General features: G+C 37.3%; 1 protein-coding gene across 2 annotated transcripts in view; it reads left to right on the top strand.

The window, feature by feature from the left end:
• The window catches only part of HERC2 (HECT and RLD domain containing E3 ubiquitin protein ligase 2), a 102,392-nt gene that overhangs the window by 50,226 nt on the left and 28,000 nt on the right, over positions 1-24,166 (top strand). For both annotated transcript variants that reach the window (XM_058019240.1, XM_058019241.1), the window contains exons 37-66: positions 597-789; positions 1,388-1,570; positions 2,115-2,299; positions 3,926-4,073; positions 4,166-4,362; positions 4,595-4,825; positions 5,498-5,633; positions 6,173-6,316; positions 7,686-7,828; positions 8,029-8,296; positions 8,456-8,598; positions 9,972-10,070; positions 10,166-10,334; positions 10,416-10,541; positions 11,155-11,263; positions 11,399-11,538; positions 12,970-13,160; positions 14,249-14,354; positions 14,512-14,603; positions 15,141-15,316; positions 15,769-15,880; positions 16,709-16,790; positions 16,889-17,032; positions 17,611-17,701; positions 19,116-19,293; positions 19,720-19,801; positions 19,884-20,055; positions 21,971-22,115; positions 22,768-22,993; positions 23,731-23,902. In XM_058019240.1, coding sequence (XP_057875223.1) covers positions 597-789; positions 1,388-1,570; positions 2,115-2,299; positions 3,926-4,073; positions 4,166-4,362; positions 4,595-4,825; positions 5,498-5,633; positions 6,173-6,316; positions 7,686-7,828; positions 8,029-8,296; positions 8,456-8,598; positions 9,972-10,070; positions 10,166-10,334; positions 10,416-10,541; positions 11,155-11,263; positions 11,399-11,538; positions 12,970-13,160; positions 14,249-14,354; positions 14,512-14,603; positions 15,141-15,316; positions 15,769-15,880; positions 16,709-16,790; positions 16,889-17,032; positions 17,611-17,701; positions 19,116-19,293; positions 19,720-19,801; positions 19,884-20,055; positions 21,971-22,115; positions 22,768-22,993; positions 23,731-23,902 — 4,583 coding nt within the window. The remainder of the gene's footprint in view (positions 1-596; positions 790-1,387; positions 1,571-2,114; positions 2,300-3,925; positions 4,074-4,165; positions 4,363-4,594; positions 4,826-5,497; positions 5,634-6,172; positions 6,317-7,685; positions 7,829-8,028; positions 8,297-8,455; positions 8,599-9,971; positions 10,071-10,165; positions 10,335-10,415; positions 10,542-11,154; positions 11,264-11,398; positions 11,539-12,969; positions 13,161-14,248; positions 14,355-14,511; positions 14,604-15,140; positions 15,317-15,768; positions 15,881-16,708; positions 16,791-16,888; positions 17,033-17,610; positions 17,702-19,115; positions 19,294-19,719; positions 19,802-19,883; positions 20,056-21,970; positions 22,116-22,767; positions 22,994-23,730; positions 23,903-24,166) is intronic.

The raw sequence follows: 24,166 nt of genomic DNA, 5'->3' as shown, positions 1-24,166 counted from the left end.
TATACTGTAAATTTTGTCCCCATGGGATGTAGCAATCACGTTGTAGGTGGGGTTTGGTCACTTTGGCCATATGTCATTATTGCACATCCCATGTTTCCCTTCATCTGTATCCTGAGGGGTGCCTAAGTCAATAATAGGGCTCCATGAGGGTCTCAGTTACCTTCTGTCAGAATTTATAGTTGACAGAAGAGGTAGAATAAACACTTTGGTCCTCCTCCATGTACTGAGGCAACAGTAGGGGCTCTCTGGCCTTCATCAGAGGGTCTTGGTGTGCATCCTTATCTCCTGAAGGAACTGATTTTAAAACTATGCTATAATAGTGTCCATTTCCAACTATATAGGACATAGCTTCTACTTATGTAAGACATATTAAAAGAGATCTAATGAGTGTCCAAATATGCAGCTTGCTGGGGTGATTCTTTAGAAAATTGTGAAATGCTTTCTAAGTTCGTGTTTGCTTTTTAAAACCCCATTGAATGTTTACTGCCTAAGCATTGGTTTAGCAGCAAAAATGAGCAATTGCATTATTATTTTATGAGCTTTTGGTATGAATTAATGTTGTTGATTGAGTAACTTGAACCTGTCTCTTCTGTCAGGATGGACCCACACCAGGTTTGGGTCGTGTGATTGGAGAATTGGGAGAAGATGGCTGGATTAGAGTGCAGTGGGATACTGGAAGTACAAATTCTTACAGAATGGGAAAGGAGGGAAAATACGATCTCAAACTAGCTGAGCCACCACCTGCAACGCAGCCCACAACAGAGGATTCAGACACTGAGGATGATTCTGGTAAAAAAACAAATTATAAAAGTAGAGGCACAGTTGTAGTTGAATTTTAAAATTGATATCTTGTAATACAAAATAGTTTTTTCACAGGAGCAAGTGCTTCATCAACGAAGATTCATTTAATAGGTGTGCACTTCTGACCAGAATCTTCTTAAAGTAACTTTACTGAGAGAAGGGAAGATAGACAGGATGGTGTCCCATTGTTGCATATTCATGGGTCAGAGGAAATAATATTATTTGGTTGAAATAGTTACAGATACCTGGAGGTATATATTTTAACATATGTTAATAGCATTCTGAAGGGGGCTTTATATATGGTCTACTTATACATTTAGTCAGAGTGTTTCCCTATTCTTGGCAATACTTTGGAATGCCTTTCTGCTGGGTACTGCTAGAAAAAAAACTTGAAAATATATGTGCAAGATACCTTGTTTATATTTTGCACTGCTTAGGAGTTGGCAGTAAGGAATCTTCTTCATATCAGACCATCTCAGAGAAACTATTTATGACAAATCATTCACAAAATGTTTGTTTGAGAACCTTTTTGAAATAAAGTAACTCAGTATTAATGTATTCCTTTGCCTTTTGTGTCCCCCTTCAGAAGGAGAGCAAGTTGAAAGGAATCTCCACCCTACTTCCATGATGCTGACCAGCACTGTGAACCTGTTGCAGACACTGTGTCTCTCTGCTGGTGTCCATGCTGAGGTCATGCAGAGTGATGCTACTCGGACTTTGTGCGGGCTGCTCCGCATGCTTGTGGAGAGTGGAACAATAGATAAATCAGGTATGTTACATAGCAGCAATCTGACTGAGCAGTTGCTTGTCTTGTAAGTTTGTAAATATTTATTACTGTTTTTAATCCTTTTAAGGCAAATGGCTGGAAAATGCATTTTCAGAGCTTTTAAAATCTTAATTTTTAAAGGTAATGTAAGTGATCCTGTGCATTCTTAGAATATAAACAGTAAAATCAGAAGAAATGCATGAGATGTGAATTGTTGACTTAGACAATTTATTAGCAATCTCTTTGTGTTTGGCAACAACAGTATGACTAGGTGTGTCATACTCCTTTTTGTAGCTTTTGTGTAAATTCAGATGTAATGCTGTTAACTACTTTGAAATGAGGAAACAGTGTAATGATGAGAATTGTTTTAAAGGTTTATTTTATAAAATTATTACAGGCTCTAAAATTGAAATTAACAGTTCACATAAAGACAGTGAAACAGCTTGGTGTTCTGATTTGTCCAAAAACGTCCAGTGTAGCATATAGAGAACTACATAGCTGGTGAAAAAGTCAACTGTTACATGTATATATATCTTTTTGTTTTTAGCTTCCTTGCCAAATAAATTAGTTTATAAAGAACAGCATAGGAGTTGGTGCACGTTGGGATTCATTCGAAGCATAGCACTCATGCCTCAGATGTGCAGCACTCTGAGTACCTCTCAGTGGATAACTTTGCTAATGAAAATTGTTGAGGGGCATGAATCTTTCACTGCTGCTTCACTACAGAGACAGGTAATGTGTGCATTTCCAAATTATTTCAATAGCCAATAAAATTAGTAGACTTTAGTTTTCTTAAAAAGAAAGGTGTATTTTACAAAACAGCTGTGAGGTGTCCATAAATCAGATTTTAGTTAGGGAAAAAGATAACATTTTCTTCATATTTAGGAATTACTGTTTTAAATTTACATCTCTTGAGTTTTGAGCCTTCAGGATACTATGGACTCCCTTGTTCTATTGAAAGAAAGGTCAAAATAGTGTTCCAGAACTGTGCTTCAGAAACTCCCATATAATATTTCCTACAAGTTGAATAAATGAAAGAATAACAAGTATATGGTTAGGAAAAAGTTACATTTCCTTTAAAGTTACCAAATTATGTATTGTGTACTGCCCCTATTTCCATCGGAAACTGTTAATATTATTTAAATTACAGTCTCTCTTAAGAAGCTGCATCTTTGCATCTTATTTTGGTATTGTATTTCCCTTGGCATCTTTCCCCTTTTCTAATTTCTTCTATTATTTTTTATCTCTTTTTTTCCTCTTCTGCTGTTCCTTACCATGTTATTAGTGCCTTTTACGTGAGACTGAAAAGAAAATTTTTTATGGAATAACTGCCAAATTTTAAGGCTTGGGGATCAAAAGATCATCTTATTCTTTTCCTTGATAAGCTAATCAACATTTGTTAACTAAAGCCTTGTATCATAAAGGCCTGTTCTTTTTTGTGTGATCTTGCAGTAAATTCTTACCAGTATTTTTAATATGCTGAGATTTCTGTTCTCATCCTCGACTTAGTGCAGTAGAGTCATCTGTGCTGTCCAGGGAATACTCAAGAGAAATGACCATTCCTCATGTACTTCATGTACCAACTGAAGAACAGCAAAAAGATGAGACCTTGAAGTTCTATAAAGACATGTTATTGGCAGAAGTTGGCAAGAGGAGAGTTATCTTTGCTGTTAGTCACTTGTATTGGTCTTCTGGGTGGAAGATGAGGAAGCTCAAAACCTCAAGGGCTCCTACTCAAAATATGCAATCCCCTCTGTTCTTTGATACTGCAGTGCTGCACCTTCCCCTGTTCCTTGTCAGTCCTGCACTGGGTGTCTGGGTTCAGAGATGCCAGCCTGTTCCTTCTATACTGTGTTGGAGGCCCTGGTTTCACAGTGCCTACTTCTGAGTGTCACTGTGGCTGCTGTCGCCTGCCTTCCACCATTCAGCTTTATATCTCATGAGTTTTAACTATTACAGCTTCTTTGCAGAACACTTTCTTTCTGAAATACATCTTAGTACTAATTTCTGACTCTGCAGCCTGAACACTTTCCCATTCTGTATTCCTATTTTTCCTATTTGTTTTTGTTTCTCAGTGTGTGTGTCTCATGTCCTAAGAGATTGTTTCACTAATATAATGTGCCAGTAAAATTGTTACGGGCTCTGAACTGTATCCACTTATTTTAAAATATCCCTTAGCAAACTCAAGATCAGTAGCTCTGTGATTTCCACAGCACAAAAGAAATCAGCATTGTAAAAGCAACGACAAAGGAAAGCAGATTTTTAAAAACATCATTCTTCTGTACTTAATATGTTTGAGAGCTTCTTTAGTATTTGGTGACATAGACTAGAATAACACTAATTTTGTTCTCTTTTTAGATCCTTGCTGTACATTTATTGAAAGCAGTACTTCCATCCTGGGATAAAAATGAAAGGTCAAGAGACATGAAATTTCTTGTGGAAAAACTGTTTGGATTTTTAGGGAGCCTGCTTAGTACTTGTTCTTCGGATATCCCACTACTCAGAGGTAGAGGAATTTTCCCTCAGTGTCTTGTTTTTCTGTATGGGAAGTGTGTGCATTAAACTCATGACTGTTCTGCCACTGCTTTGTCTTTGCAGAATCTACTCTGAGGAGGAGAAAGGCCAGGCCCCAAGCATCTCTAACTGCCACTCATAGTAGTACTTTAGCAGAAGAGATAGTGGCACTGCTGAGGACGCTGCATTCGCTCAGCCAGTGGAATGGACTCATAAACAAGTACATCAACTCTCAGCTAACCTCCATCACCCACATCTTTGCAGGAAAACAGTCAGAAGGGGTAGTTTCCACGTTTTAAAATAAGCTCATTTTTATAGCAATATTTATTTTGAAATTATAAATACTAAATCTTTATAAACAATATTAAGCTTAATATTGAAACCATTTTTCTACTTTTATATATATTTGTGTTGTAATTTTTAAGTTGAAATATGTGTGATTTACTTTGTATTTTAAAGCAGATGGAAGGGTGTGTTTTCTCCCTACAGTTAAATTTTATTGTTCTTTGTTAGGCTGTGTTGGATGACTACTTCCCTGACACTGAGAATCCAGAGGTGGGAGCTCTGATGGCAGTCTTGGCTGTGATTGGTGGCATAGACAGTCGCTTGAGACTGGGTGGACAAGTAGTTCATGATGAATTTGGAGAAGGCACGGTGACACGCATCACCCCGAAAGGGAAAATCACTGTGCAGTTCTACGACATGCGGACGTGCAGAGTGTGCCCTCTGAATCAACTGAAACCAGTGAGTTTGTTTTACTAAAGCTTCAGCACTGGGAAGGTGTAAAACTCTGATATGGACCAAAGAAAACATTAGTTCTTCATTGGCTAAATACACTGACATTCAGTACACACAATGCTCTGGATGGATGTCTAAGATGGTCCTCATGCAAACCTCTTAGGACCTTTAAATCCCATCCTCATTTGCTGGGAAGGTGAAAAGAAGAGGGATTTAAGCTGGAGTTGTTTGATTTGATGTAAAGTCCCAAGTTGTTGTCATGTGTTTTATAGCTCTTAGATGAGAGGAGCTTTCTATTTAACTTGATTTGCTAATTCATCTTAGAAAGTCTTGGGTATTCGCAATTGAATCTTGATTTGGTTGATACGACTTCAGTGAAAGCACAGGCCAAGTGCTTGGTTCTGCTTCATAGTCTGGAGTTCTTTCTTGTTCTCACTCTGTTCTGCTTTTTCACCAAGATGGCCTGCAATTGTGTGGTACAAATACAGGCTTAGGAGCTGTGTAGGGAATAGAAATCCCCTCTAGTTTTTCCTGGTCAAGAGCAGTAAGACAAATGCAACTTCTCGTCTTCCACAGTTAATAACCATTGAAATTGTTTAGTGACTCAGTGAGATTTTAGGAAAATGCTTACCTGTTCTTTTTGTTAGTTTTTTGTCTGATTCTTCTCCCACTGTCTAGCTTCCAGTTGTGGCTTTTAATGTGAACAACTTGCCTTTCACTGAACCTATGCTATCCATTTGGGCTCAGCTAGTGAATTTGGCTGGAAGTAAAATAGAAAAACAAAGAATGAAGTCTCCCAATCAAGGTCTTTCAGGTACAGCTGGGGGCTTTTTTGCTGTTTGTTTTCTTTGGAAGTAGATGAATATGTTCTGAGAAAAGTAGTAGTATCAGCAAACATAGATAAGGAAAAGGGTGTCCTGGAACCTCACCTGTTTTGTTATTCAGCACTGGATAACAGGCACTTAAGAGACAAATTTAGCTAGATGGTGAATTGCTCTGTGCTTTAAGTGAAATATCTTTGATGGAAAATTGTAAATAAAGTTTGGGGCTGATCTTACTCTGCTGAGTTGTTTAAAATACCAGATCCAAGTAACATCTCTATCTGCACTGACTGTGTTATAAATCAGCTGTATGATTGTCCAGGTTGTGAAAAGTAGGAAGGCAGTATTTTTAACACCATGAGTCATACAATGTGTGCAGACTTTTGATCCATGTGCTGTTTAAACTGACTCATGTGAGCAGTACACAGTGAGTTAAGATGTAAACTGATGTTTGGACTGAGGTTGTATGAATGATAATCTTCCCTAATACCAGAGATTTCTAGCACTAATGGCTGCTTAATGTTTCTGCTAGGTCAAGTTGATCTGGATCTGCTGCGGTGCCAGCAGTTGAAGCTGTACATACTAAAAGCTGGACGAGCTCTGCTTTCTCACCAGGATACACTCAGGCAGATCTTATCTCAGCCAGCTGTTCAGGAGTGTGCATCAAATCCTGCAGGTATTCTGGAGTGCTACCTGACTGTGCTGGTCTTGGTTTAGATGGTAGATAGAATATGGGGCCATAACCATTGCTAGTGGCAGTTGGATGGTAGAAATTCAGTTTGCTCCGTAAAGATGAAAAATTAAAATTCTTGCATGTTTTAAGCTTCTATGTTAAAAAGATTTTGACTTTTTAACTTAAGTTTTGAAAATCAAGAACATTATCAAGTGTTTGAAGCTCTAAGTACTGGAGTTGTAGGTCTTCTATAGTTGGTAAACTTTGTAATTAATTTTAAAATACTTAATACTTTTTGCAGTGGTTTTATTTTTCTGCTTCAAAAGTTAAAATTGGCTATTGATTTTACTTCAAATATCTTTCAGCTTCCAGTGAAACAAGTATAGAAATATAATTTCTTAATCATAATATTAAAGGAGTTGAAAGAGCTGTAGTTTCTTCTACCTGCATTCTACATATAAAAATAAATACAATAACTGTATCAGCTTTTGAGATAGTTATTAATGCCTTTGGAGTATGTATTAATTCCTTGGGTATTTGTGAATAGGCAATATCTTTAAATATAATAATATATTTGTCTTAAATCCCAGAAAAAATATCCATATTTTTGTCACCAGCCAGATTTTAAGTTAACAGAATCTACAGGGTTTTTTTATGAATGGAACAGCGTTTCACTCTTACCATCATTTTTAAAGGGGGAAAAAAAAAAGTAACACTTCTTTTTAACCTGAACAACATATGTTGAGGACTATTAACTGTTTTATTATTGCTTAATGACGAGAGAACATTTTCACGTGGTAGTCACTGTAAAGATTTAGGAAACATGAATGTTTATGCCAGCAGGAATTCAAAATTAAATATGAAAGGTGCAGAATTGTGAGCAAGTTGGTTCAATAAAATTATCCTATTTTGAAGGTACAAAGATACCTAAAGGGATCTCTTCCCAAGAGGTACATAATAGGGAAAATAGCTCCTATAATTAATGCATTATATTTTGAAGGAAATCCAGGAAGCATGCTTTTGGGATCATTAAAGTTCTTGATTTTCTGTATCAAGTCATTTATCCTGGAAGCACCTCTTGCTAATAGTCTTATTGACAAAAAAGGTGGACTCAAAAGACACAAGGCGTAAATTCACTGTCCACTGAGTAGTTTCTGTTAGACATGTCTTAGGTATGTTTTAATAAATATATTGTTTATCTATAAATTTTGTACTTCTTTTTTTTGTCCAGAGATTGTGGTACAAATGGCTTAATTTTAAATGCATTGTATCTTTAGAGAAGAAATATGTGAGAAATAGCAATAAGCCCTAGAATAAGTCTTCCAATTGACCGTGTTACATGGTTTTGGTTAAAATAATGTTTTTCTTTAAGAGGATGGAGCAGCTGCCTCTCCAGACATAGGAGATATGTCTCCTGAAGGACCTCAGCCTCCCATGATCCTTTTGCAGCAGCTTTTGTCAGCTGCTACGCAGCCATCACCTGTGAAAGCCATATTTGACAAACAGGAGCTTGAGGTAGAGTCTGTGTTTTCTGCTAAGTAACCTGAGAAATAACTCTGTGTAATCTGCATTCCAGTTGAAGCTTATTAAACTATAGGTTTAAAAAAGAAGTGACTCTGAACCCTTTGGGGCAAATAATGTTCATGTATGTTCACACAAACAAACATACTGAATATTCTTGTTTTGCTTGGACTGACTGATTTGTTCTCCTCTAGGCTGCTGCTTTGGCAGTGTGCCAGTATCTGGCTGTAGAGTCTACACATCCTTCAACTCCACTGTTTGAAGACTGCAGCTCTAGTGAAGCTACAACACCCATCACAGTGCAACATATCCGACCCACAAAAGTGAAGAAACGCAAGCAGTCTCCAATTCCACCCCTCCCCATTGTAGTTCAGCTTATGGAAATGGGATTTCCTAGGAAAAACATAGAATTTGCACTAAAATCTCTGTCGGGAACCTCTGGAAGTGCTTCTGGATTACCAGGTATTTTGTTTAGTAAAATCAATAATATTAGAAGGAAAAGAAGAGTTGTAAGCTGATTAAAAGAGTACTTAGGATGGAGAAGTTATCTTTTTTTAGAATACAATCTTATCAATGTCAGAGAATCCCTTGGAGATAAGCTGAGTTTGTTTTCTGTGGTAGGAGTGGAAGCCCTAGTTGGCTGGTTGTTGGATCACCCTGATGTTCAAATCACGGATCTTTCTGATGCTGATACTATCTCTGATGAATATTCAGATGAGGAAATAGCAGAAGAAGTGGAAGAAGCTGAAGCTGCTTGTCCTGTTGTGAGTATTAACTTAGTAAACCTAAGTTATGCTAGCTAGCTGCAAATTTTGTAGTTCTTCCCTTTTTGGGAAAATGGTGTGAGTACAAGGACAACCTGCTGTCCCATGCTTTCAGAACAGTAACAAGGATCATGCTTGCCCTGTGTTTCTAATACATGACGTAAAACAATTGAGGATAATCCATAAACAGTTTGTGAGTTAGCACAGGGGAGAGTAGAATGCAGCTAAATGTTTCACCATGCAGATGGTAGTTCCAAGTATCCCTGATAGATGGTCGTAGTTTCTATAAAAATAGTTGATGTTATAATGTAATATTGGAGAAGGAGTTCTCCCTTCTCCTTTCCCTTGGTCTGAAAAACCAACATATGTTACCTACAAGAGAGGACTTAAGAACTAGTGAATGAATGGCAGAAAAGTCTATTAAATAACTTAGCCTTTTCCTTCTTACTGATGATAAAATTACCATTACAGTGCCTATTGAGTGTGATAGCTTTAATGTGAATTTGTGTTAGTCTTATGTTGACTTTCATGAACTGTTTCAAAAAAGGATTTGTCAATAAAATTAAATGGGTTTTGTATTTCTGTTTATCCTTGAAGGACTCATATTGAGTTTTCATTCACATGTGAGATTTTGTAATTTAAATTAATGCATTATATTTTGAAGGAGATTAACTTGACAACTTTTGCTATCTTTATCAGGATTGCAGTGAAAAACTGCTATATATTGCCTTTTATGAAAAAAATATTTAATCCTCAAAACGGAACAAAGTTTTCTGAAAATTGTCCTTACAGGTGGAATTTAGTAGTTCTCTTTAAAGAAATTAAGCTAATCAAATCTGGAAAATAATAATTTTTAACAAATACAATTTAATTTTTTAGCTTATTTTTCTAAAGGAGTACTTTAAATCTCATTGTTCTATCTAAAGAGAAGTTACTAAACTTTAGGTTAGAGATTACCATTTACCACTTTGTTTTTTTTTCCTCTCCTAACAAATGTCCTAAGAAGTGGAGTGTGAACGTGTGTCTTCAAGGCTAATTCAAGTAGTGACAAATGCTCTCTGTTCTGATTCTCCTTGGCAATCAGGTTTCATAAAAGCAATTTGCAGCTTCCTTCAAACATTTTGAAAATTTGCATCTATGTTCCTTGATAAGTAATTTTGGAAAGTAAATTTTAATTTAAAATCAAGTAGATTGTAAATGTTATCCTTACAGTGGTTGAACCTGTTGAAGTTTTTTCCCGCTTTGGCATGGAGCTGGGATATTGTATGGGCTTATTTTTGTTGGGTTATCTTCAGTCTTTGCCAACAATTTTATTTATCTGAATTGAAAACAGATTGTGTAATTGTTTTATATTTTTTTGGACTTTTTTCCAGTCAAGTGGTGCTGTTGTAACAGAGAGCCAGACCTATAAGAAACGAGCTGATTTCTTAAGCAATGATGACTATGCTGTCTATGTTAGGGAGAATATTCAGGTAAGTATGATGATCAAAAGCAACATAGAAACCGCTTTTCTCTTGGTACTAAAGCCTTTACAGATCTATTGCATTCTGTTGTCCCTTTTCCCTAGGTGGGCATGATGGTTAGGTGCTGCAGAACCTATGAGGAAGTTTGTGAAGGAGATGTAGGCAAAGTTATTAAATTGGATCGAGATGGATTGCATGACCTGAACGTGCAGTGTGATTGGCAACAAAAGGGTGGTACTTACTGGGTCAGATATATCCACGTTGAGCTTTTAGGTGAGTTCACTTCTGACTACTTTCTAACTGAAAAAGTGAATGGTAGACCACTCACAATCCATTTATTCGTGCATCTGCTAGGATTCCCGCCCCAGAGCTCTGCCTCCCATATCAAGATAGGTGACAAAGTGCGTGTGAAAAGCTCTGTCACCACACCCAAATACAAGTGGGGATCAGTCACTCACCGAAGTGTGGGCATCGTCAAAGGTAATGTGTATCCAATGTGTGTTCAGCATGGGGCATGGGGGGGGTAAGAAGCTCAAGAGCATGCACGCTTTCTTCTAGAAACACTTAAAAATCCCACTGTTTTGTGGAGTGTTGTATGATGATAGAGAATATAGGATGCATTTGAAGTCTGTGGTGAGTTCATAGACATGTGCTCTGTGGCAGCCCATTTTGTTAGCGTGTCCATCTGCTTTTGAGCCACTTTATTTGCACACAGTAAAAGTCTTTTAGCATTTGTGCAGCTTCTAGTTATAGTTCTCATTTATGCTTTGGATGAACCACAAATGATTTTCCTTTAAGAAGTAATTGTAGCTTGAGAGTTTCATAAGGAAGCCAGGAGAAAGTGGGATGTACTTGTGTCAGGCTGTAAGGGATGTAATTGAAGTAATCTGTGGAACACAGGTTCTTTGAGGAGGTACAGATTTTGCTCATACTGTATCTGTGCTTAGAATTATGTGCTTGCTTGGGAACTGCTTCTAAAACAAATAAAAAAATCAGAGTAGAAGAATTGAAATGGAATACTGCTCTAAGGACTTTTGGCTTCATTTTATATAGATTTGCAACACCTTGTGTTTTCTCCATGTTTTTGTCACAGCCTTTAGTGCCAATGGAAAAGATGTTATTGTAGACTTTCCTCAGCAGTCACACTGGACTGGCTTGTTGTCAGAAATGGAATTGGTTCCCAGCATTCATTCTGGAGTCACGTAAGTGATGATTTACTTTTATCTTAGTGTATAGGGGTTATTCTATATCTTATTGTCTTGATTCTGTTGTCTTGTCTCATTAACAAGTAACTTGTACCATATATATATAGACTTGTTCTTCTCTTGTCAAATCAGGTGTGATGGCTGTCAGATGTTTCCTATCAATGGGCCTAGATTCAAATGCAGAAACTGTGATGATTTTGACTTTTGTGAAACATGTTTTAAAACCAGGAAGCATAACACCCGGCATACTTTTGGCAGAATAAATGAACCAGGTAAGTTTTGCTGTGTGTCTCTTAGATTAATTTAAAATGTGTTTAAGTTGTTTTGGAAAAAACAGTTTTAAATTTCAGCTCCTTAATATGATGAACTTAGTGTTCAGATTGACCCCCTGGACAATGAAACATTTATGGCATTGCTACAATTGCATGTGATGGACTTCAACAAAACATTAACCCCTAAACCTTTTCTGTGGTGTTAAAAAGTTTAAAAAATGTCTATATGACAGTAACTCTACATGTCAGAATGGCATTTTTACTTACACCAAGAATAAACTGTGTAATTTTCTAATCCTCCTGCCTTTTACTGTCAGCCTAGATGTAGATGAATAGAATCCTCATGGTGCCAGGGGCAGGTGGAAATACCCAAGATGTCTTCTTATGCCTCAGTTGCTCTTCAGCTGTTTTGCCTGTTGGTGTGTGATGGCTGTTGCCTCAGTTCCTCTGTGATGTGGAGGCTCCAGAGGAGTGTAGTGGGAAAGGGAAGCCTTTTGAAAGACTCATAATCAGACTTTTTTTCTCTAGGGCAAGAACAGGTGCAGCCATTTTAGCTCCAAAATTTTGGGGCTTTGCTTTGTTATGCAAAACTTACCTGATGTTTTGTTTTACTTCTTTTTCATCCACCTGTCTAACAATTAATCTTATCCTTGGTATTTGCAGGATGATGCTGACTTCTGGACTAAATTTCTTTGTATTTGCACATCGCCAGTGTAATTGTTTTGGAAAATGAACAAACCTGATTCCCACCTAGAGATTGTGAACATGGGTTGTGTGGGCGAGAAAGACATTCATTTAATGAGTCAGCTGATAGAGCTGTGCAACTAGAATGGTGTGAATTTGTAATCCTTCCCCTTGCCCTGTGCTGTAGGGCAGAGAAGTTAAAATATTCTTTTCATCAAAATGCTATAAAATCAGTGAAGGGTAGTGGAAGTAAGGTTTTTGCAGGGAGGAAATCCACATCTCACTAAACTACCTTCTTCTGGAACTTTGAATTTTCCAGTGTTCCAACTTTTTCTATTCTTTGGTAGGGGATTTTTGTTGAGGTTTAGTTGTGGTTTTTCATATGCTGTAGTGGTGTAAAAAAAGGGTGTGCTGTGGCCTGTATTTTGAATTACATATCATCCTAAGTTTTGATCTGATTTGTTTTAAAGGGAATGACCTTTTCAAGTAGCTGTCTAGTCAAGAACTTGGAAAGTTAAAACTTCTTTAAAAAAAGGAGCTGCACTCTTTAAGCACCAGTGTTGTGTACTACATAGCATCAACATGCTAATGTGGTCTGTGCCTGTGTCCTAAATGCAGCCTACATACTCAAAATGGGTACCCCTACATCTTCAAAATTTCTTACATTGCCTTTCAACCTGCTTATGGGTTTCAAAGGAGCAATTTTCTTTGAGAGGGGCATGCTAAATGTGTCACTTAACCCTGCAGGTCAGTCTCCTGTGTTCAGTGGGCGTTCTGGAAAGCAGCTGAAGAGACGGCACAGTAGCCAGCGGGGGATGTTACTGGATGATTGGTCAAGGATAGTCAAGAATTTGAATGTCTCATCCTCTGTGAATCAGGCTTCCCGTCTCATTGACGGTAGTGAGCAGTGCTGGCAGTCTTCTGGTTCACAAGGAAAGGTAACTTTAAGCTCTAAATGCTTTTATACTTCATGCTTGAAAGGATCTCCCCAGAGCCTTCCCTTCTCCAGACAGAGCAGCCCCAACTCTCTCAGCCTGTCTTTGTAGGAGAGGTGGTCCATCTCTGATTGCTTTTATGACCCTCTTCTGATCCAGTCTGTCAGGCCCATGAGGGGTTTTGTGCTGAGGACCCCAGAGCTGGTTGCAGCACTCCAGCTGGGGTCTCACAGGAGCAGAGAGAGAGAATCCCCTCCCTTGACCTGCTGGTCACAGCTCTTTAGATGCAGCCCAGGATTCAGTTGACTTTCTGGACTGTGAGAGAACACTGGTGACCTGTGTGTGGCTGTTCATTCACTGGAGCCCCCAGCTGTCTTTCAGTGGGGCCAGTCTCCAGCCTCATCCCCCAGAGTGTTAGTATGAGCAGGATCACCCCATCCCAGATGGAGAATGCCACACTTGTCCTGGTTAAATTTCATACAATTGTTGATTACTCAGCCCTCTGGTCTATCGAGGCCTCTCTGCCTTGGATGGAGTCAACAGCTTCTCGTGGTTTAGTGTCTTTGACAAAGTTACTTAATGTACATTTGACTCCTGCAGCCAGATAACTTAAAAAATGTGGTGTTCCTTAGTTTATGGTTTATCAGTTTCATTGGCCTGCAGCAGTGCTTTGTGACCAGCCTAGGCACCAGGATGTGCAGCTGGGCATCTCTCCAGTGTGTTTTGATGCTCTGTTGATGGCCATGCTGAGAGTATGCCTAAGTACTCTTACTCCAGGTTTTCTACAGACTGTAACCTAGTAGTTACATTATGTCCCATTACTTAACCTCCATTGGTACTGTGCTTTCTGTGTTCTCAGTGGTGTTGGTCTTGGCTGAAATAAATTGTTTGCTACAACTGTTTCTCTTGTAATTGGACATTGGACAAACAAGAAGTTCACAAGGTCATTTCCCTTTGGCCAGCTGCCATATATTGCAGCTGTTGTGTACCATTCAGAGATGTTTCCCATTCTTTCTTCAAAAATATCACATATATATTCTTTGGTGGTCATAACAATACTATTTAAAGATGAAATTCCGTGTTTCCACTAGCACTGGATTCGCTTGGAGATTTTTCCAGATGTTCTTGTTCACAGACTGAAGATGATAGTGGACCCTGCAGACAGCAGCTACATGCCCTCCTTAGTTGTAGTTTCAGGTATGTGTATGTTCTCTAAGAAGTCAAAAATTTTTTTTTGCACCCAATAGCAGGTATTTATCTGGTTTTTGTTGACAGTCATCTGTTACACAGATGCCTGTATGTGAAACAAACACCATATCCTAAAATGTTTTTCATTCTGTGCTTTCTTTTCTAGGGGGTAATTCCTTAAATAACCTTATAGAGCTAAAGACAATCAATATAAATCCTACAGACACCACAGTGCCTCTACTCAGTGATTGTACTGAAGTAAGTGAAGTTTGTGTGAGAATTACTCTTGTGTACAGCAGAAAAATATTGTGCTGCAAGAGATAAATGAAAAGTATTGTTGTGATCATTAAAGCCTGATATTTTATTTTTACTCTTAACAGTATTTCTGGCAAGCTAGTCAAGTTAATTATTCTAAAAAGTTTTACCATAATCATAAAGTAACACTAGAATAGATATTTTAGGGGTGTTTATGTAAATTGATGTACCTGAGAACCAGTAACACATTCCAATAAACTTAAATGTTGGGGATAATTTTGGATAGCAGTTCTGATCTTTTCTAACAACAAGGAGAAATGCATAATGAATTTTCTGAGATAGGGAGTGAAATTTTTTATATGAATGAGGCCATATGCTAATGATAAAGCATGAATTATTTAGAGCTGAAGTGACAAGCATTTAAATTGACAGATTCATTTTCTTAAAGTGGCAAAGTCAAGCAAAAGATCTAATTGTTTCCTATGTTTTATGACGTTACATAGAACCCAAAAGATGTTAACAGAGTATTTTTCTTGTTAGTACCACAGATACATTGAGATTGCAATCAAGCAGTGCAGAAGCTCTGGCATTGATTGCAAAATACATGGCCTCAGCATACTGGGACGTGTACGTGCTGAGGATGAAGATTTGGCTGCAGTCCCTTTCCTGGCTTCTGATAATGAGGAAGAGGATGATGATAAAGCTAACACTGGGAGGTAGGTAACTGCAGGTGTGAAGGCAGGGGGAAATGGAAAACAACCTTAGTGTCTATATATTCCTATAATTCTGGAGATGATTGGAGGAAGAACACATTGATTAGGTTGAATGGTAGTAAAGAGAAATCGGTGTCTTAGTTTATTGGAGTTGTAAGTAGATCCTTTCTCAAGAAATAAGTTCTCTGAGATGATTACACTGGTGAGGTGTAACATTTTGTATGACTCATTCCCTTTTGGTGTATACTTAGGGTTGGAAACTGAGCTAAAAACTTGATGTGGTTATATTTGATACTTGGTTTTCTTTTTTTTTTTTTTTCCCCAACTGTGGTAGTGCAGTTTGAGTCTTGAAACTGTTCCCAACTGTAAAAACCAGTAAATACTATAAAAAGGTGCCTGTGTTACAGCATGCTGTTTACTAAACTGACCCTGTTTTCTTTTCTCAATATATTCAGTCTTGTTAGAAAGAAGGCAGCTGGGCTTGAATCAGCAGCTACAATAAGAACCAAAGTTTTTGTTTGGGGACTGAATGACAAAGACCAATTGGGAGGGCTGAAAGGTTCCAAGGTAGGTTATTTTCATATTTAAGTACAAGAGAAACAGTGAAAAATAAAATGTATGAGTTACACAACTTAAAATTAGCTACAAAGATTAGGTTTTGATAGCTTTTTAGTGTTAAGACGTGTAGATGTCTGCTGGGTGGAAAATTGGAGAAAATTTGCATTTTGGTTGGTAGTCTGAAATCTGGCTTGATTTTTAGCAGCCGCTCAGTGTTTTAGATCATAATGAACTAATTGTTTAAAAATTGTCTAACACTTGACATGTTCTGTTCCTATTGAGTCTGCACACATAAAATAAAACTTCTGGTGAACTTTCCTATGTATTACTTGTATCTGGCAATTGTACAATAGGAACTTCAGCCCAGTGTGCAGCCATTTACATATAGTTTTAATATAGTACAAGATGAGATAGATCCCAAATGCTTATCAATTTGAAATGTCATTCATTCATCTAAAAATTATGTTCAGAGCATTTTTCAGTTGATGTTGTCAAAGTATAATATTGTATCCATAGAGTACCTTGAAGAATCAAAAAGTTAACCTTTCCTGGATTCTTCAGTTTTCTGAAGAAAACTTTACTAAAAGAAAATCCTTGTTTATATGACCTTTCATTTTTTATCAGATTTTATATTTATCATAGTTTCAGTATTAAATTTTTTAAATTTGTTTTTGTCCTTTGCCTGGTGTAATATTAATTGGCATGGGTGAAGCATCTGAAAGTACCAGTTAGATTAACTCGTTTATCAATTAAGAACTCTTCTTTTTAGAGTGTAAAATGTTGAAGTGAATTGTAATGAAGTGAATTGTAATGGTTTCTATTTCCTGCCTGCTCTAGATTAAAGTCCCTTCCTTTTCTGAAACCCTGTCTGCCTTGAATGTTGTGCAAGTAGCCGGAGGATCCAAAAGCCTTTTTGCAGGTAACATAAGTTTAAAATAAATGTTATTATTTAAGGGCAGAAGCAGATTCTGAATTGTGAAACACTAATGGTGTTTCAAACTTTTCTTTTCATTTTAGTGACTGTAGAGGGCAAAGTGTATGCCTGTGGAGAAGCCACAAATGGAAGGCTGGGTTTGGGAATATCCAGTGGAACTGTGCCTATTCCCCGCCAGATTACAGCTCTCAGCAACTACGTGGTAAAGAAGGTGGCTGTTCACTCAGGTACTGACTATTGCTGTCCTTATATTCATAAATGTGACATATTAAACCTGAAAATAGTTCCTTTGCAGTCTTCTTGGGTGCTGTGATGCCCTAGCATATCAGATTTTGTTTTTTTAATAAATACAGATTATTGAATTCTGTCTGTTTTATACTATGTCAGATTAAATCTAATGGTTCTGTTATTAAATTCTGTGAATTTAGACCATACAAGTTTTCTTATTTGCTGGAAGGTAACTTTGGTGTTTCCATTTGGTTGAAAGAAGGTGTTTTCATTTTGAATATTTCCAGATGGTGGGTTTGTTTTTCTCATTATTTTTTCTTGCAGCTCTGAAAATAGTAAATTGAGTGATTATTGGTTTGGTGGTTTTTTGTCTTTAAATGTGCCAGGAGACCTACTGTCACAAAATTTTTTTTATTTTAAATTAAATCATATGAAAGCTTCAAAGAAAATAAGTAATGTCTGTGGAGCTGAAATGCTCATACAGTTGCATTGTAGAAGAACAGCAATGTTAAATTGTTGCTAAGACCTGCTGCCTGCTTGAAAGCTCAGAAATGTAAATGTATGTTTACAATTTCAGGTGGTCGGCATGCTATGGCATTGACTGTTGATGGAAAGGTGTTTTCGTGGGGTGAAGGAGATGATGGAAAACTTGGTCACTTCAGTAGAATGTGAGGACACCAAATTTGTCTGTATTTCAGTAGAAGAATTGTGTTGATTATTACAGCACAGTTGACCACCACTATTGAAAACAACAACAATTTATACCATATTAAAAACACAGTAGAAATAAAAAAATGTTTTTTAAGAAGACTTTTTTCCCCCCCACAGTATATTCCAATTTATGCTGCAGCATTTGTAGCAGGCTTCAGCCATTTAGAAAGGAGGCATTAAATTAATATAATACTTAGAAAGATAGATAAAATCTTGACTAGTATTTTCAAATTTCACTGATGAAATTCCATACTTTTGGACATACAGTTTTTGTTTACTTTTTTAAGGGATGGTTTTAAGAAGCGCCTTGAGGAGTAAAACCATAGCAATTTTGTATTCCTGAACTGTAACAGCTTATAACTTAAGCTGTCATTTTGTAGCCCTTTCTTTAGACTTCAGTTCACAGACTGTGAACTTGTTAGGCAGAAATAAACTTCTTCCACTTTTTAGTAATGGTAGTTTAATCTTCCACAGGACAGCTTTAACAAAATTTGAATTTTCTAAGATTTTACTTTATATGTATGCACAGAACAGTGTTTTGAAAGAAAAAACCCTGATAAAAAAAAGCCCATTGGTAAATACTTTTGTCATTCTGATATATTTTGAGGACCTGCCCATAATACATTAAAAATTAAATCAGATAGTTAATATGTTACAGGAAATAAATTTTTATAAGGCTTGGTCAGACTAATGGAAAGGGAAGTCCAGATGAGAGCAGTATTACTGTTTATTGCTCAAGTGACTCATATTTTATGTAATTTTATTGAAAGTGAGATTTGGAACTCATGGGCATTTCATAGTAGAAATATTACCAGAGGCCCTGCATAATTTTGTAGAATCTTATTAGTGCTTCTGGTACACCAATATTAGGAAATCTTGAGTTGAATCCTTTTGTGGAAGTAAGAGAACACGGTAACCACATGAAGAATAAATCTTAGCAGTACTCACATAGAAGTCTAACACTAAATTCTAGTTTGATTTCTCTGTTGTGAAGAGCAAAGTTGGGATGGGAGTGTCATCTCCTAATTTTACTGTGTGTCCACTGCTAATAACTCACTGAGCTTTGGGCAGTGACAGGAAATGGGTTTTCACTTTCTGTTATGTGCTGTTTAATTGATTGATTTTGAATTTCTCACCTAAGTTTGGCAGCGTATACATAAAATATTCTTTAAATAAAATTTGAAGTACATTAAGACAGCATAAAATTTAGATTTATGCTGCTGCTAAAAAGTATATCTTGGAATCAATGTTGCATATTACTTTATCTTGAGATTGCTGTTAGTTATTACAAGATGTGTAATGCAAGAGTTGGAGTATATTGTGTGGCTATTTTTTGATGAACACAATGGGTTTGTTGTTCCTTTTCTCCAGGAACTGTGATAAACCCAGGCTGATCGAAGCGTTGAAAACCAAACGCATCCGTGATATTGCCTGTGGCAGCTCCCACAGTGCTGCCATTACCTCCAGTGGGGAACTGTATACCTGGGGTCTTGGAGAGTATGGAAGACTAGGACATGGAGATAATACCACACAGCTGAAGCCTAAGATGGTAAAATTGATGTTTCCTGTTTCTGATGAAATGCAAACGTGTTAAATAAATGACAGCAGCATGAAGCTAAAGTAACAAAAACCACGGAGGCTGTATGAAGGCATTGTTTTGGAGCGATCTAAATTAGGTTTTGGTGTCCATACCTCTGGTGAAAGTTAAGCTATTTCAGAAAAATCAAAAAGATCCAGGTTCTTTCTTGTAAAGTGTTGTAAAATGGCAACTGCTGCTTTCAGCATTCATGTCCTGCATCTGCTTTGATGCATAGCTGGAAGCTGCCATGTAGCAGTGTTGGATTCTGGACATGGCTGGGTGGTTCTTTGCTCAGGCTGGGCACAGTGAGATGAGTCATAAGACCTTGGATATGTTTGTAAGGTTTTAAAATATAATTTCTTTGAAAACTTCTTTGTTACTCCTTCTGTTTGGTAGGTTAAAGTGCTCCTTGGCCACCGAGTCATTCAGGTTGCATGTGGAAGCAGAGATGCTCAGACTCTTGCTTTGACAGATGAAGGTAGGAGTATCTTGTTCCAGAAGCTTTCTAGCATGTGGGAATACTGTCATCGTTGTTTGACCTGCAATTTGATGTTTGTTAGGTTTGGTGTTTTCTTGGGGTGATGGTGATTTTGGAAAACTGGGCCGAGGAGGAAGTGAAGGATGCAACATTCCTCAGAACATCGAAAGGCTGAACGGCCAAGGCGTTTGTCAGATCGAGTGTGGTGCACAGTTCTCGTTGGCATTGACCAAGTCAGGAGTGGTGTGGACATGGTATGTTACATTTGCCAGGAAGTATCTTCCAAGCAGTTGCTCTGTGCTGTATTTAATGCTTTTTTGACTCCTTTTGTGCCTTACCTGTGTGCTTTTTCTTTTAAACTGGCAGCTCTTCCAGGAGAGCTGCATCCATTCAATCACTCTAACATTGTAGCATGCTTTCCTGTTTGCTGTACTCTGTTAGAATGCCTGGCTCCTATTGAATTAGAGGCAGAAAGGGAAGATCATTTCTTCTCTTGGCCACTGTGAGACATGTAAAGGAATGTTGAGAGTGGAGAGGAAAAAAGAAAACTTGAGAGCCATAGCTTGGACTATGAAGCCTACAGGTAAAGCAGAGACTTGAGAGAGTAAGCATGTCAGAGAGTAAGGAAGTAAGCTGAAATTCAGAGCAGATGGGAAGAACTTCCTTGGGAACACAGGAGCACAGCAACAGCTTGTTGTTGCTCAGAAGGCCCCTGAATTGTCAGTAATGATGCCTTGGAGCAAGAATTGCTATGAGATGATCACTGAGAGCTACTCAGATATGGTTTTATTTTTCTCCTCTTTGCCTGCTTGCTTCTGCTTTGTTTTGAACACAAATCTGCCTTTTTGAATTTATAAACCTTTTTGTAAAATCTGAGAGCTTACTGCATGGCAGGTCAACTTTAGGGCACTAATCAGATCAAGGTCTTACCCCATCCTTGTGTAATAAGACTGTGACCTATTTGATGTATATCAAAACTGAGCAGACTTAAACCAATCATTTTTGTTGTGTTGTCAGCAGTTGCTGAATAACATAAAGAGAAATCCTCAAAATTTTCATTTTTATAAATTGCTACTACTGTTAAAAGGAAGAGAAGCTTTTAACAGAGGTGTTGTTTTCAGAGTGGCTGCTGAAAATTGTATTTTTTTCTTTGCTCTCTGTCTAAATTTTTTTTGTAGTGACAAAAGGAGCAAGAGGAAAGATAATTTGACAGTCGTTTTTTTTAAAGAACTCATGCCAGAATTCTTGTTTGTTCCTTCCTTGCCCTAGTTTTTTCTCAACACTTGCTACATCTAGTCATAAATCCACAGCTATTTCATGACATTACAGGTCTACAAGGAGATTTTTGCGTCTGTTTCAGCTGGAGATGGCTGAATTACTTTTAAACTTTTATTCCTCCTGAATTTTTTAATGGTTTGAGGAAAAAAATCATAGCTTCTGGGTTGTGTCTATATGTAAATAACAGTACTCTATAGCATATTTCTCTCTAGCATAATATAACCTTTCTTCAGAAAAATGGGTGGTAAGCAAAAGAACCAAGTGAGTGGTTACTAAAAACATAGTGGAAGAAATATCAGGGGTTTTTTATTCTTTACTGATATTCTTGGTGGAAGCATTTTAAGGTGTTTACTTTTGTGTATGCTATTTTTTTTAGTGCCATTTGTGTATAAGAATTTTGGGTAAATTTAAATTATGGAGACTTCAGAATCTATATTGAGGCTTCCGACAATGGGAAAAAAACCCTCAATTCTCAAAACATTTTAGTTTCCTGTGAGCAGTTTAGTTTCATGGGAGCAGACTTAAGTTAAAAGTTCTGTTGTTTTAAGGTTTATCCTCCATAGTTAAATATGCCCAAGTCTTATCAAACCACGTGAATTTTGGAAGTGTTTACAATTGCAGTAGAGGAAATTAAATGTAATACCAGTTGCTTTGCATGTAAAAAGAGTCATAATCATGCTCTTCTGTATTGAGGTGAGAAGCTACAGTGTTATAGAACTGCAGTTATCCTCATTCTTATGCCTATGGAATTCAGTTTTGAAGCATTTGCTATTTGGGGTGTGTGTGTTTCAGGCAGTGATAAATGAAGTGTATTCAGTTGGGAACCTGCTTTGAAGAGGATTGTGTGAACAGTGCCGTTGTTCTGAGTGCTACATTTGCTGTCTGTTGCAGGGGTAAGGGTGATTACTTCAGGCTAGGCCATGGCACAGATGTGCACGTGCGAAAGCCGCAGGTCGTGGAAGGACTGAGGGGCAAAAAGATTGTGCACGTGGCTGTGGGAGCCCTGCACTGTCTGGCAGTGACTGACACTGGACAGGTATGTTGTGTGCCACCCTCCTTTCCCCCATGCAGAAAGGAAGGAACTGTTTAGGAAGGGAACTATAACAGAATTGGTTAAATGAAATAAAAATTCCTAATTTTATTCTTTGCTTTTAAAAGTCCGGCATAAATATAAGCACAATTGTAATTTAAAAAGTATTGGTATTTTAAATATTAGTACTGGAGTTAAAATATTTTTGTTATAGTAGCTTTTGTAGTGCTTTCCTTGTATTATCTCATGATCAGTTTTCTTCTTCTTACTCTGGAAATGCAGCAGCAGTCATAGTATTCTGGACAGATTTTTCATCTTTATCATGATATTGTTTCAGGTCTCCAATGCAATTACTAGGCAATTAATTCTTCTAACTTACTGTGAACATTGAGTCATTTAGGAATCAACTGATCAATTATAATTTGGTGATAATTTATGAATTATCTGATAAAGTGCTGCTTTAATTTTTTTTTTTCTTTTACTGTATGATAATGCCTGCATTATTTAATGGAGGGGGGAAATGTAATGACAATAGATTGTCCAAAGTGTCCTAGATTACTAGCACAAATCACAAACAATCTCTTTAGGAGTTTTTAAGAAAGCACTAAATTGAAATAAGCAGTGAAGCCAAGTAATACATGGACATTTTTCCTTGCAGGTTTATGCTTGGGGTGACAATGACCATGGGCAACAAGGCAATGGAACTACCACAGTGAATAGAAAACCCACTCTTGTCCAGGGCTTGGAAGGCCAGAAGATCACTCGGGTTGCCTGTGGGTCTTCCCACAGTGTAGCGTGGACAACGGTGGATGTAGCTACACCATCTGTTCATGAGCCAGTGCTTTTCCAGACAGCCAGGGACCCTTTAGGTGCTTCTTATCTTGGTTGGTATTTGTTTCCTTACATTGTTTTTCCTTTACTGCCATTGGTATGTTTGTTTTGTGTGTGGTTTAGTAGGTGATAGAAGAGTGCAAAAAAAAAAATGGTTTAGAAAAAAAAAATCACAAAACAACAAAATGTGTCTCTGGTAAAAAAAAAAGTGGCCAACCAAAACTCTTCATGGAAATGGAATTTTTAGATTAAAATGCAACATGCTTCCTCAAACACCCTAAGGAGTTTCTCTTTATGGAGGTAATGATAGATGAATGTTACACTAGTATTAATCTTATGCATTACCTCTTGTTTCTAAGGTAAGTGAGTTAAGAATTAGGGAATCAAAACAGCAGTGGTTTGTGTTGAGTATGAAAGCATCAAGCATCTTGCAAATTAAGCCTTTTCATGACCAAAGCAATTTGTACCTAATAAATATTCTTGTTATTTCAGAATGTTTTTGTAAGTAAAACTTGTTTTAGGTGCTGATCACTAAAATATTTCTATCTGTTATTACCTTAATCCTCAAAAGTGAGTAACAAGACCAAATACTATTTTATGAAAGCCCTTGTTGCAATGCCACGAAATTAACTTCAATATTGTAACTGTAGGTACTGCTGTTTACGAATGTCCTGTAGGGTTAGTTTCAGTCATCTCTTCTGATTTAACAAGAAATTAGATAAACCATGTCCTTTTATGTATTATACCATTAAAAAGTGCTTACCTTCTCCTTCCTCCTGCCTCTTTTTAGGTGTTCCTTCAGATGCAGATTCTTCTGCTGCCAGTAACAAAATCAGTGGGGCAAACAGTTCCAAGCCGAATCGCCCTTCCCTTGCTAAGATTCTCCTGTCACTTGATGGGAACGTTGCCAAACAGCAGGCATTGTCTCACATACTGATAGCATTACAGATCATGTATGCCAGGTAGGCATGGGAACATTCTTTTTGTTGCTGAACAAAGGATGATGTAGCTTACCATCTATTAGGGACTTTTGAATCAGGTATAAATTGTTTTAACTCCTCAGGATGGGCCTAAGCTTCATCTAACTTTTCTTTTGATGTTGATGTTAGCTTTATGTTGTTGTGTTTAAAGAAGTTTTTATTGCCTGGAGAAAAAAATCTTTCATTCAGAAATGCTCAAGTAAATAATGTAGAAGCCATGTAAGAAAATCATGATGGATGATATGG

The sequence above is a fragment of the Melospiza georgiana genome, chromosome 2 (assembly GCF_028018845.1).
Source record: "Melospiza georgiana isolate bMelGeo1 chromosome 2, bMelGeo1.pri, whole genome shotgun sequence".
NCBI classification, from domain to species: Eukaryota; Metazoa; Chordata; class Aves; order Passeriformes; family Passerellidae; genus Melospiza; species Melospiza georgiana.
This window is presented reverse-complemented; position numbering and strand designations above follow the sequence as displayed.